At 33.5% G+C, this 13136-nt stretch overlaps 1 protein-coding gene and 1 non-coding gene across 3 annotated transcripts; both read left to right on the top strand.

Annotated features, from left to right (window-relative positions):
* Window positions 1-2964: 2964 nt before the first annotated feature.
* LOC142178710 (small nucleolar RNA R71) lies at window positions 2965-3071 on the top strand. The gene has a single exon (XR_012706974.1). It is a non-coding gene; the product is annotated as a small nucleolar RNA R71 (small nucleolar RNA).
* Window positions 3072-9132: 6061 nt separating this feature from the next.
* LOC107816144 (S-adenosylmethionine synthase 2-like) lies at window positions 9133-12325 on the top strand. Of its 2 annotated transcripts, none has more exons than XM_016641832.2 (2): window positions 9133-9311; window positions 10840-12325. In XM_016641832.2, the coding sequence occupies exon 2, from the start codon at window positions 10847-10849 to the stop codon at window positions 12017-12019; it is 1173 nt and encodes a 390-aa protein (XP_016497318.1). In that variant the 5' UTR covers window positions 9133-9311; window positions 10840-10846; the 3' UTR covers window positions 12020-12325. The 2 variants fall into 2 exon arrangements, with proteins under 2 accessions (XP_016497318.1, XP_016497319.1); XM_016641833.2 differs by having other exon boundaries at window positions 9140-9311; window positions 10845-12325.
* Window positions 12326-13136: the final 811 nt, after the last annotated feature.

Below are 13136 nucleotides of genomic sequence, written 5' to 3'. Positions count from 1 at the left end.
GTGTATATAAATATCTTAAGATGTATATATAGTATAGTGTGTGTATATATATATATATATACACACACACACACACTATACTATATATACATAGTATATTCGATATACTCGATATACATATATATATATAAGCTTATATATATACTATACTATACTATATATACATCTTAAGATATATAAGCTATATTCGATTTATATACTATATATACATCTTAAGATATATATATATATATATATCTCTCTCTCTCTCTCTCTCTCTCTCTCTCTCTATATATATATATATATATATATATATATATATATATATATATATATATATATATATATATATATATATATATATATATATATATATATAATATGTATATATAGTATAGTGTGTGTATATATAAGATGTATATATAGTATAGTGTGTGTATATAAATATCTTAAGATGTATATATAGTATAGTGTGTGTATATATATATATATACACACACACACACACTATACTATATATACATAGTATATTCGATATACTCGATATACATATATATATATAAGCTTATATATATACTATACTATACTATATATACATCTTAAGATATATAAGCTATATTCGATTTATATACTATATATACATCTTAAGATATATATATATATACACACACTATACTATATATACATAGTATATAAGTATATATATATATATATATATATATATATATATATATATATATATATATAGTAAGATGTATATATAGTATATCTTAAGATGTATACTATCGAATATGACTTATATACTATGTATATATAGTATAGTGTGTGTATATATATATATATATATATATATATATATATATATATATCTTAAGATGTATATATAGTATATAAATCGAATATAGCTTATATATCTTAAGATGTATATATAGTATAGTATAGTATATATATAAGCTTATATATATATATATATGTATATCGAATATAGCTTATATATCTTAAGTTAGAGTGTGTGTGTGTATGTGTATATATATATATATATATATATATATATATATATCTTAAGATGTATATATATATATACTATAATATATATACATAGTTTATAAGTCATATTCGATAGTATACATCTTAAGATATACTATATATACATCTTACTATATATATATATAGCTTATATATCTTAAGATGTATATATATATATATATATATATATATATATATATATATATATATAGCTTATATATCTTAAGATGTATATATAGTATATTTTAAGATGTATACTATGTATATATAATATAGTATATATATATATTTTAAGATGTATATATAGTATATAAATCGAATATAGCTTATATATCTTTATTACTATTTTTTTCTCTAACTTCTATAATAAAAAAAATTAAAAATAGAAAGTTTCTGTTGGGCCCGTTTAGGCCCGGGACCGGCCCACTTAACCCGGGACCTAGTTCGAGGTCCCGGTCCCGAGCCGGTTCCAGCAATAAGCCCGCGAAGCCCGGGACCGTTTAGGACCTGACCGCATAGGACCGGCCCACTTAGGACCGGGCCCGCGAAGCCCACTTAGGACCGGACCCGGCCCACTTGCCACCCTTAACTCGCACTAGAATTTCCTCAATGATTCCCTCAGGTAGAATGGTGGTTTGGTTATCCAGTTGTAGGGACACTGGTATTGATTTGATCACTCCAAGCTCACCTTCCAGTTTCCTGAATACAGACAGAAGCATCAGATTTATAGACGCACCAGAATCACAGAGGGCTATGTTGAATTTTTCACTCCCCAACGAGCATGGTATAGTGAAGCTTCCTGGGTCCCCATACTTTTGGGGAATTATATTTTGCAATATGGCACTGCAGTGGGCATTTAGCTTGACCTCTGTTGTTTCCTCTAATTTTTTCTTGTTACACAGGATTTCCTTCAAGAACTTTGCATAAGCAAGCATCTGAGTGAGTACCTCTGTGAAGGGAATGTTCACCTAAATTTGCTTGAGCATCTCCTAGAATCACCCAAAATATTTGTCAAGTTTCTCCCGCTTCATCTTTTGAGGGAATGGTAGAGCTGGCGTATGTCTACTTTTTTCAATATTCTTTTGTACCCCACTACTCTGGCCTTTTTGCTCTTCACTCTTTTTCTCTACTGGTGTCTCAGTCTTCTTGTTCACCACATCGTGTCTAGCTTTCACCACTGGGTCAGCCAATATTTTGCCACTTCTTAAAGATACAACTTTGATTATTTACTTTGGGTTTTTTTAGTGTTAGAGGGAAGAGTCCCAGGAGCCCTCTCAGATAATAGATTTTCAATTTGTCCCATTTGTCTTTCTAAATTCCGGATAGTCGTGCCCTGAGTCTCAAATTTTTCGTTTGTTTTATTGATGAATGCCTTCAAGAGATCTTCCAACTAGACTGATTTGGCTATTGTGGCTGGTATTGCTACCTCTGCTGGTTCTGAAAACCTGGTGGTCCTTGACCCTACGGTCTAGGATTATTTTGCTGCCATGAGTTCAGACTCCCACTAGGTGAACTCCACGAAAAATCTAGATATCTTTGACCCATAGCATTATAGTTCTTCACGCCTTGGTAGTTTCCTCTATTAAAGTTCCCCACTGCATTGACTTCCTCAGCTGATGCTTGACACTCATGTGTAGGGTGTCCCAATCCACAAAAGTCATATGCTGCTTGCGACTCACTCTGTACCTTGTCTAATGTCTGCTTTCTTATCTCTTTGGCCATGTTGTCTAGCTGGGCTTGCATGAATGTGTTAGAGTCCACCTGGTGAACCCCAACTGATTTTCTCCTGTCATTACTTTCAGCCGGCCACAAATTAGCATCTCAGATAATTCATCAAGGATTAAGACAACCTTCTTCGACGTTTTCTTCATTAGTGGTCCTCCACATGCAGTATTCAGAGTTCGTCGCGAAGACGGTGTCAACCCATCCCAGAAATCTTGGAGTTGTATCCACAAGTCAATTCCATTGTGCTGACACTTTCTGACTATCTCCTTGAATCTCTCCCAAGCTTCGAAAACCGTTTCTGTCTCCTTTTGGCAAAAATTGTGGATTTTCATTCTGAACTTCCTTGTTTTTGCAGGTGAGAAGTACTTGTCAAGAAACTTCATGGTCATATCTTCCCATGTCCTGATCGAACCTGCTACGAATCTATTGCTTCGCATCATCTTTCAATATAAAGGGGAATGCCCTTAAGTAGACTGCATCCTTTGATACTCCATTGTATTGGAAGGTGTTCATGATTTCTTCAAAATCCATCAAGTGAGTATTAGGATCTGCGTTCACCTTTCCTCTGAAAATGCAGTTATTTTGGATAGTTTGAAGCAAGCCTTGCTTCAATTCGAAGTTGTTTGCTGCTATGGTGGAGGTCTGACACTTGACAGTCCTTGATTATAGACTGGCCTAATCTAGTCACCCAATGATCTTCCAGGCCTGAGTGTTGCATTCTCGAACTGGTCTTCAACTAAGGGTTGGTTTAGATTGAATCTTCGACCCTCATCATCATTGACGGTCTCATCAGCAACTCTACGTGCAGCTTCTTGTTGTGCTGCCTCTCTTGCAGCTAAGTCTACTCCATCATTCTCTTTGTTTGCCGTGGTATCTTAAGTCGAAGTTTGACCCAAGAATTTTTCTGTTAAGTATCTTTCTTTCCTTAGTTGTCGCAGGTGTTTCTCCAACTCTGGTTCGTAGGGTATCACTTCCTTTGAAGAGGATTGAGTCATACATCAGAGAAATCAAACCTGTATCCTGCACACAAGTGAGAAACATGAATACACTAAAGTATAATTTCGTTCCTGAATTAGTTCTAAAAATTTGAAATACTATTGATTGCCAATCCCCGGCAACGGCGCCAAAATTTGACGAGCGCAAAACATAACACAAAATTATTACTCGCTAGTCAAAGATAGTATAGATTACTTATCGTCTCCATATGGATTGGATGTAACCAGTGTTCGAATAATCTCCAGTTGATTACTATCCAAAAAAAAATTAACACTTGATTTGATGACTGTTACTACGGTTAACTACTAAAAATTAAGTAAATAACAATTGATAACAAAAGACAGCAGATGCGCAACAAAGAAATATCAATGAGAGGGATAATGGTATTTGACTAGATAGGTGAAAGATAACTGACTCGGGATCCAATTCTTGAGTTAATTCACTCTATAATACGGTATTCTCACGAATTCAACCTTGGTCATGAAGTACTACATCCTAAGTGCAATTTGAACACATATGTATCTTGCAATAACTGTAAGCATGATAATATGATATTAAGAGTCTTTACCCATATGTGAAGATATTGAAATGACGATTCCAACAAGATCATATGAAGACAATACATTTCTATCAAGAATGATGATTTCAAGGTGAAACAAATTTGTTCAAGTTAATATGGCCGATTTGTGTATCAAATCTATACCAATAATTTTTGAAGATGGTGCACAAGATTAGGATGCAAAGACTCAAATATCTGAATTGATGTTCTCATCAAGGGGAGTTAATACGCGTTGTACTCTTTTTTCCTTGTAAGGTTTTGTCCCATTGGGTTTTCCTTGCAAGGTTTTTAACGAGGCAACCAAAAGGCGTATTTCTAAATATATGTATTCTTTTTCCTTCTCTAGAATTTTTTTCCCACTGAATTTTATTTTAGTTAAGGTTTTAATGAGGCACATTATCTGGTGAATAGACATTCAAGGGAGAGTGTTATAAATAGTATTTTATTTATGGTAAATTTTTATATTTTAGAGAGATTTTAGGGTTTGTTACTTGGTGGCTAAGTCACTTTTTTCCTATAAATAAAGGGATTCTATTCTATTGTAATTCATCCCAAATCAATAAGAATTCTCTCTCTCTATACTTTTCTCTACAATATCTTCTTCTTCTTTTATTGTTTTATAACACATGTATACTTCTATGTATATGTATATATACGAAGTATTATAATAGTATATAATGTATAAAATGCATATATATATATATATATATATATATATATATATATATATATATAGTATAATGATGATATTTAATAATGTATAAATTAACAATGGTATTCTGATACAAAAAGCCCAACCTTTCTTCTGTTGTGTGTCATCTGTATTGAGTGTCTAAAGATGACTCTATTTCTTACCAAAATACTCGTTGAAGAATGAAGCAGGAGTGACTGAATAGATATTGACATCATCAGTGTTAGCATATTAAAAAATTCTCTACTTTAGGAACAAATTTAAGACAAATAAGGGGACCAACTTATTGGTTGATTTGTACGCTACAGGCTGATGCTTTTGCCAAGGTGAATGGCTGGTGGCAGACACAATGAGGGAGGAAGAGAAGAAGCAGGGAGGGGGGCTTTGGACGGTTGTAGGTTGAGGGGAGAGAAATGGGAATTTAATTCAAAATTATTGGGATTTTAACTTTTTGACTAATTGAAATCAAATATAGACATTTATTAGAATAGGCTATGACCCCGTTTGGATTGACTTATTTTAAGTGCTTTTAAGCCAAAATTTTTTTAAACCATTTTATAGTGTTTGGATAATGTAAAAAAGTGCTTTTAAACACTTATTTTTAAGCTAAAATAATTTTTTTTTTTAAAAAGGAAAGCAAAAAGCCAAAATGTAAAATTCTTAACTTATGACTCTTAAAAGTCACTTAAAATAACCCATCCAAACAAGCTCTATAAATGTTAAAAAAACTGCTAGTTTTAAAATAAACTGAAAACCGTGTTATGTTATTTATGCTAATAGTTACTTGCAAAAGACCTACAATGTAGAAACCTCTATTCAAATGGTACTAATGAAATTTGGGCCATTAGTTATATCAAGAAGGCCCAATTGGTGTCAGGTTGAGCATCAGATCCACATTTACTTTTGAAAAGGATTGTATAATGAAAAATTAACCCATATAGCCGCCCACCTAATTTTTTAAACTATAAATAGCCGATGAATATATAATATATGTATAATTCATGTATAATATATGTATAAATACGTATAATCAATGTATAATATATGTATACCGATTAAAAAAAGTAAATATCGAATCTGGCCGACTATTTGTGTAACATTCCCTTGTATAATTGGACTCATTTAAGCCCACCAAGCAGTGGTATTGCACCTTTTCTTTGGACGTCAAATTGGGTTATCGGGCCGTTCAAAGCCTTTTGTCAGAACTCAGAAGTATGGAAACTAGAACAATGAAAAGAAAATTATTGTCATTATTATATGGGGTTTAAATACGGGGTATTATCACTTTTATCCCGCGCTAGAAACTATTTACATCTGATAGTCAAAAAAGTGTATAAAATTTGTATATAATATACATAATGAAAATATATATAAAAAATATATAAATTTTATATATTTTTTCGACTATTATTTTTACAGCGACTATACAGTGTCATTTTTCCTTAACTAACTAGGAGCCCGTTTGGACATAAGAATTTTTTCTCTTTTTTTCAAAATTTTTTTATTTTTTTTCGAAATCAGCGTGTGTTCATAAAATTTTCAATTTTCACTTGAAGATGCATTTTAGAATTTTTTGAAATTTTAAAAAATTTCCAAAAAGCTATTTTTTAAAATTTTCACTCAGATTACTCACCAAACTTCAAAAACAATCCAAAATTATATTCATGTCCAAACACAACTCTAATTTTCAAATACCATTTTTACTTGAAAAACTTTTTTACTTTCTTTTTGGAATTTTACAATTCTTATGTCCAAACGCCCACTAGGTCTATCCATTCAATAAAGTAGCTTTGCTATGGTCAATATGGAAACTTCATTTCTGTAAATTATCAGGTGCACTCTAATTGACATTATATGTATTTTTCCCCCTTCAAAAGAAAAAAAATGTTTTTATTGAGCATTTAATATAGGTAAGTTCGAATAATTGCCTATGTGAGCTCGAGAGATGTTATCCTGTTTTCTGTGGCACGTCGCTTTATAGGGTTTTTATTCGGTGATATATATATCTAGCTTTGAAATAATATATCTCTATATTTTTCTTCTTGACCTTTTCCAATTTCCCCCCTCTAACCATATAAGTAATTTGCAAATTCTTATATGTAACTTATTTTATTTTTAAATTTCAATTACAAATCCCATTTTTATGGAAGATTACCTGTAAATATCTTTTGATTGATCTGATTGTGTAAACTTTCTTGCGATAACACTGCGAATGCACAATAATTAAGCTCATCTCATAATATTATTAGTAAAAGAAGCAAGAGAAGGTGGTTATGTTCTTTTACTAATTAGAATATATAAGTCTAAATTTCTTTGATTGCTTGGTTGAATCAAAGCTTCAAAGATGAAGAAGACCAATTGACAGATAGAGTTATCTATGCCGTGTGACATATTTGTGTGATTTGTGCCAAAAGAAAAAAAAATATATATTCCCTGTCTGAATCTACTGCATTGTGGTGTCTTTCTTCGGCTTACGAACCAGATTCTTATTAGACTTTGGATCCTTGGAGGTTGAGGTCCTTTTCCTCTTCTTATCCTTCGCCGGATTCGGAACCGGGGTCGAAGTCTCCTCCTCACCTGGCGGGGGCCTCATGACTGTATCCTTGCCCAAGCCTGTACGTAATATTTTGAAGGCAAAACAGTCGTTGAATATATTCCATCTCTTCTGCTTACATGTTCTGCAATTTCTCTTAAATCTTCTAGCTAAGTAATATATTCACATCAATCAAAGTTAGCTAAATAATTAAAGAGATAAACTGAGGGGGAAAAGATTCAAAGTTCGACTAGACATAAATTTATCATTTTTTAAGTTTCCTTTTTTCCTTTTGAGAATGAAGAGGAGACAGGGAAAAGAAAATAGAATGACTATAGCTGCAATGGAATAATATTGCATCTATAAGAAATAAGGTAACACATCTATCTCTTAATACCATTCAATTCTCTTTCTTATTTCGACTCCACCAATTGTTTTCCTTTTTTTCTAATTTTTTTTTTGCTATTTTATTTATGGGGGTTGGTAGCTTTTCCATGCTTGTTTATAAAAAAAAAAAAAAAAAAAAAAACTAACCAAGTGACATCTACCAAACCCTTCAAAAAAAGAAAAAAAGAATCTACCAACCCAAGTTAAATTTTAAAAGGTGGAGTATCAATAATCTTTGACTTCTCAACCAACACGTACAGTTCTTGAGGCACGATGTACAAACTTCCCGATGCTTAAAACATCCTATATTCTCACCAACTTCAACCAATACTTACTCAGTCCAGTTTTATTTATTGGTATTTGACTGGCATTTTTAGTTAAAAGGATAATTTAACACACACAAAATCAAACCCGCTATAGAGTTGGTGGGTTTGTAAGCTGGTGGGTCCTACTACGATGGTTGGCCATTCGGTGTCGTGCTGGAAACTAAGCACGCTCTTGTTTGATGCATTATAATAATTATTTAACAACCAAATCAATTAGGTAATTCTAGTTAGTAATTTAATAAAAATATTAATAAAATCTACTCCCCTGTTCATTTTTAATTGTCAAGTATTTTAAAAATAAATTTTCATTTTTACTTATCATTTTTCGAATATCAAGAGAAAAATAATTTATTTTTCCTATTTTGTCCTTTAGCATTAATTGCTCATTCCAAATCATTTTTCAAATCCATTAAGACTATAAACCAATTAATATGAGAATCATAGTAAATTATGCACTTTATTTATTTAATTTTTAAAGGGTGTACAAAGCCAATAATGGGGTGTGTGCTAAGCCAATATATTGGATAAGTAAAACTGAACGGGGGAGTATTATTACAAGTTAAAATTCACTATAGTTTAATTTTTTTTTTTGTTGTTAATGTACTTGGAAAGAGAGCCTTAGAGATACATTAAAGTTGTCTCTGTGTGACCTATACATCATGAGTTCGAGCTGTGAAAGCAACTACTAATGCATATATTAGGGCAGACTGTCTATATTATACTTTTTGGAGTGCGGTCCTTTGCCGAATCTTACATGAATACGGAATACTTTGTGTACCGAGCTGCACTTTATCTTTATATATAACTTAAATCATTTTATGAATACAACAAAAACCTACATCTTATTTAAAACTCAAAAAACTACCTTTTTGGCCTACTATTTTTGGTAAACTTTGAACTAATGCAAGTCGTGGTAGTACCTAATATAAGAAAAAAGAGAGCGAGTAGCTGGCTCCGTTCTCCCTTCAATTCCACTTCCTATAAATATACACACAAATCACTCCCACTACACACACAATCAAATCTCCTTCTCTCTGCTCTTACTTCTTCTTTGTCTTCTCAGATCTAAGAGTTTGTTTCTTCTTCAAGGTATGTACTTAAATCTACCACTTAATTCACTCTTTAAGCTCTGTTTTCCTCTCCACTAGATTCAGATCTAGAGTATATCTGCATTTTTCCTTCTATGATCTCATCATTTCTGCTGTTAATTTTTTGTTTTGTTTTGTTTTACTCTTAAATTTCTAAACTTGAATGTACTAAGTTTACGGATTCTAGAGATTAAGGTGACAACATTTTTTTTGTTGTTATATAATTGGGAATTATTTGTTGTGTTACGCATGGGTCAGGGACGGATACAGCCTAGAGTTACCTGGAACTCAGTACTTTTGATGCATAGTATATTTTCATTAAAATTGAAACATCACTCTACAAATATTATGGATTCAATAGAATTTGAATCCTATATTCGCCTCCGGCGTGAGTACTGACAAGTTGGCTATGATCAGATCTCTTTGTTTTTTTAATGATTTTATCTATATTTTTTGCTTATGTTTTACTATCGTGTAATTGTAAATCAATTTAGTTTATCCAATTGATAACCTGCTTTTGTAGAACGAGGGTAGGATCTGTTACCAAAGTTGCAAGTTTTTCGACATGAATTTGGTAATTTTACGTGCTAACTAGAGGAGTAATTGGATCTCATTCTTAAGATAAGAGTTACATTACGACAGTCAAATCTAGTAGACTGGTACCAAATTAGTGCTAACAGTGGTGAAATACATGATATCATATGTGTTAATGTAATGTGTTTGGATTTGGTACCAAATTCCTTAAATTGTAGATGTATGTCTGTTTGGTTTTAGCTGTCGCTTGTGAATACAAGTTTGGAGTTGATTTTGGAATGAAAAGGTTTTCACCTTTGATTTCACCTTATTCTCTATCCACACACATATTTGTCTAGTTTTACACAATAGAAGATTTGTTCAAACCAAATGATTGATGGATCTTGACTTGTCTCGGGTCTCCCTTGGACATAGTTTATGTATAGCAAATAATGCAGAATTTTTTCGGTAATGCAGTGTAAATTTTGTTACTTTACGGGAACGTGTGGTGTTTGAAATTCTTATAATCAAATTTTCTGGGCTTAAATGAGATCCTTATACTTTTTAAAAGAAATAAATGAGTCCTTTTATGTTAAATCATTTAACGAAACCCTGATTGACTTCTCCCTGTTCCCTCTGAATGTTTGTCGCCAATAGTTGTTGGTCCAGAACTGACTGATGATTGTGAACTGTGACAAATATTGCAGTGACCTCTTTGTTTGATGAAACAAGATACATTGTGTTTTTTAAATAATAGAAAGCATTGAGGAGTCTGCTCGAATTTTCTGAATTAGAAAAAATCAACTACTCGCTGTTTTATCTTTTCATGGTATTCTGCTACTGAGTGCAGAAATCTCACTCTCTGTCAGTGTGATTGAATTCTTGGTTGTCCTTGTTTTTAAATTCTTGCTGCTTTCTCTTGCCTCATCATCATCGGGGATACGATCAACTTTTACCTCAATTTCTTATTAATTGAACATTTCAGGATTGCAGTCTTAACACATTCTCTGTTTCAGGGCAGACATGGAAACTTTTTTGTTCACCTCAGAATCAGTCAATGAAGGCCATCCCGACAAGCTCTGTGACCAAGTCTCAGATGCCATTCTTGATGCTTGCCTTGCACAAGATCCAGAGAGCAAAGTTGCATGTGAAACCTGCACAAAGACAAACATGGTCATGGTCTTTGGTGAGATCACAACCAAAGCCAATGTAGACTATGAGGAGATAGTACGTGATACTTGTAGAGGCATTGGGTTCACATCACCTGATGTCGGCCTTGATGCTGACAACTGCAAGGTCCTTGTCAACATCGAGCAGCAGAGCCCTGACATTGCTCAAGGAGTTCATGGTCATCTTACGAAGAAACCAGAGGAAATTGGAGCTGGTGACCAAGGTCACATGTTTGGCTATGCCACCGATGAAACTCCTGAGCTCATGCCCCTTACTCATGTTTTGGCTACTCAGCTTGGTGCCAAGCTTACTGAAGTGAGGAAGAACAAGACTTGTCCATGGCTCAGACCAGATGGCAAGACACAAGTTACAGTTGAGTACAAGAATGAGAATGGTGCCATGGTTCCTATTAGAGTTCACACTGTTCTCATCTCAACTCAACATGACGAAACTGTCACAAATGAGCAGATTGCCAAGGACTTGAAAGAGCATGTAATCAAACCCGTGATCCCAGCTAAGTACCTTGATGAGAAAACCATCTTCCACCTCAACCCATCAGGTCGCTTTGTGATTGGTGGTCCACATGGAGATGCTGGACTCACTGGCAGGAAAATCATCATTGATACCTACGGAGGATGGGGCGCTCATGGTGGAGGTGCCTTCTCAGGGAAAGATCCTACTAAGGTGGACAGAAGTGGTGCTTATGTTGTTAGACAGGCAGCAAAGAGTGTGGTTGCTGCAGGACTTGCTCGCCGCTGTATTGTCCAGGTTTCTTATGCAATTGGTGTGGCAGAACCACTCTCCGTGTTTGTTGACACTTACAAAACTGGAACCATTCCGGACAAGGATATTTTGGCTTTGATCAAGGAGAACTTTGACTTCAGGCCTGGAATGATTGCAATTAATCTTGACTTGAAGAGAGGAGGTAACTTCAGGTACCAGAAGACTGCTGCTTATGGTCACTTCGGCCGTGATGACCCTGATTTCACCTGGGAGACTGTCAAGCCCCTCAAGCCTAAGGCTTGAACAAGTTTACTCGCAATTTTCCAGCCGATTAAATTTCTTATGGTCATTATTTTTGTGGAAAAAAACAATAAACAAGCTTCATAGCATACATTCGTTATCCAAAATCTACTTTCAGGCTCCATCGAGCAGTGGGAGAAAGGGACTTCAAGCATTCTGAGATTTCTTAGTAGTTGGTCCTTTTGAATTATTTTTTGGTTTTAAAGTATCAGTGATTTTGAGTGTCCATTGTTCCATTCGAGTACTTGAACAAGCTGATATGTACAACCTCTTCTGTTTGATATTAAATGTCTGTTTTCATTTATCTAATGAAAATTGCAGCCAGTTGATCTTTTGATTTTCTGGAAAATAATCAAATATATCCTTGTACTATGAGAAAAGGTTTAAATATTGAAGAATTAACCCAAATAGCCGCTCATCCAATAATTTAAACTAAAAATAGCCGGTGGAGGTATAATATATGCATAATTTATGTATTCTATGTGTATAATTGTGTATAAGTAATGTATAATTTATGTATATGGCTAGAAAAAGTAAACACGGCTATTTGTGTAAAGATTCCTTAAATATAACGCTCGTTATACTTCCGGTCCATATGTACACCTACATTGATATTATTGGTTCAAATATACCTCTCCCCTGTTAAGGTCGTCCAAAATGGACATTTAATGCTACGTGCCATTGAGATTTGATGAGGTGGATGTCACGTGGCATGCCACCTCAGCGCCCCCTAACCTATTTTATCCCTCCTCTTTATCTGTTCTTCCACTAATAAAACCCGAACCAAATCTATGCATGTATGATGTAACCAAGAGTAGAATTCCACCGCATCTTCATCATCATTTTTCTGTCGAGCAATACACGCTCTAAGCCTCCTTGTAACGTAAGACAAAATTTAAATAAAGTTGCTTGCAATTATGTTTAAGTATCCTGATTTTATAAATATTTTTGATTTGACAATGCATAGAATTTAAGCTAAAAAATAAAGCGTTGTATATGTACAAATAAAAATGAATGATTTCAAGCTTACGTTAAATGCTAGTTATGATTTTTTTTTTGAGTAGATAACATAAGTGTATAGTTTTAGAAACAACAATTCAGTAATGTGTGTTTGCAACAT

The sequence above is a fragment of the Nicotiana tabacum genome, chromosome 24 (genome assembly GCF_000715075.1).
Source record: "Nicotiana tabacum cultivar K326 chromosome 24, ASM71507v2, whole genome shotgun sequence".
NCBI lineage: Eukaryota > Viridiplantae > Streptophyta > Magnoliopsida > Solanales > Solanaceae > Nicotiana > Nicotiana tabacum.
The sequence above is the reverse complement of the archived record's forward strand: the minus strand, read 5'-3'. Positions and strand labels throughout refer to the sequence as shown.

Coding starts and splice junctions, on each gene's coding strand:
- LOC107816144 (XM_016641832.2), top strand. CDS start 10,847: ATGGAAACTTTTTTGTTCACCTCAGAATCAGTCAATGAAGGCCATCCC.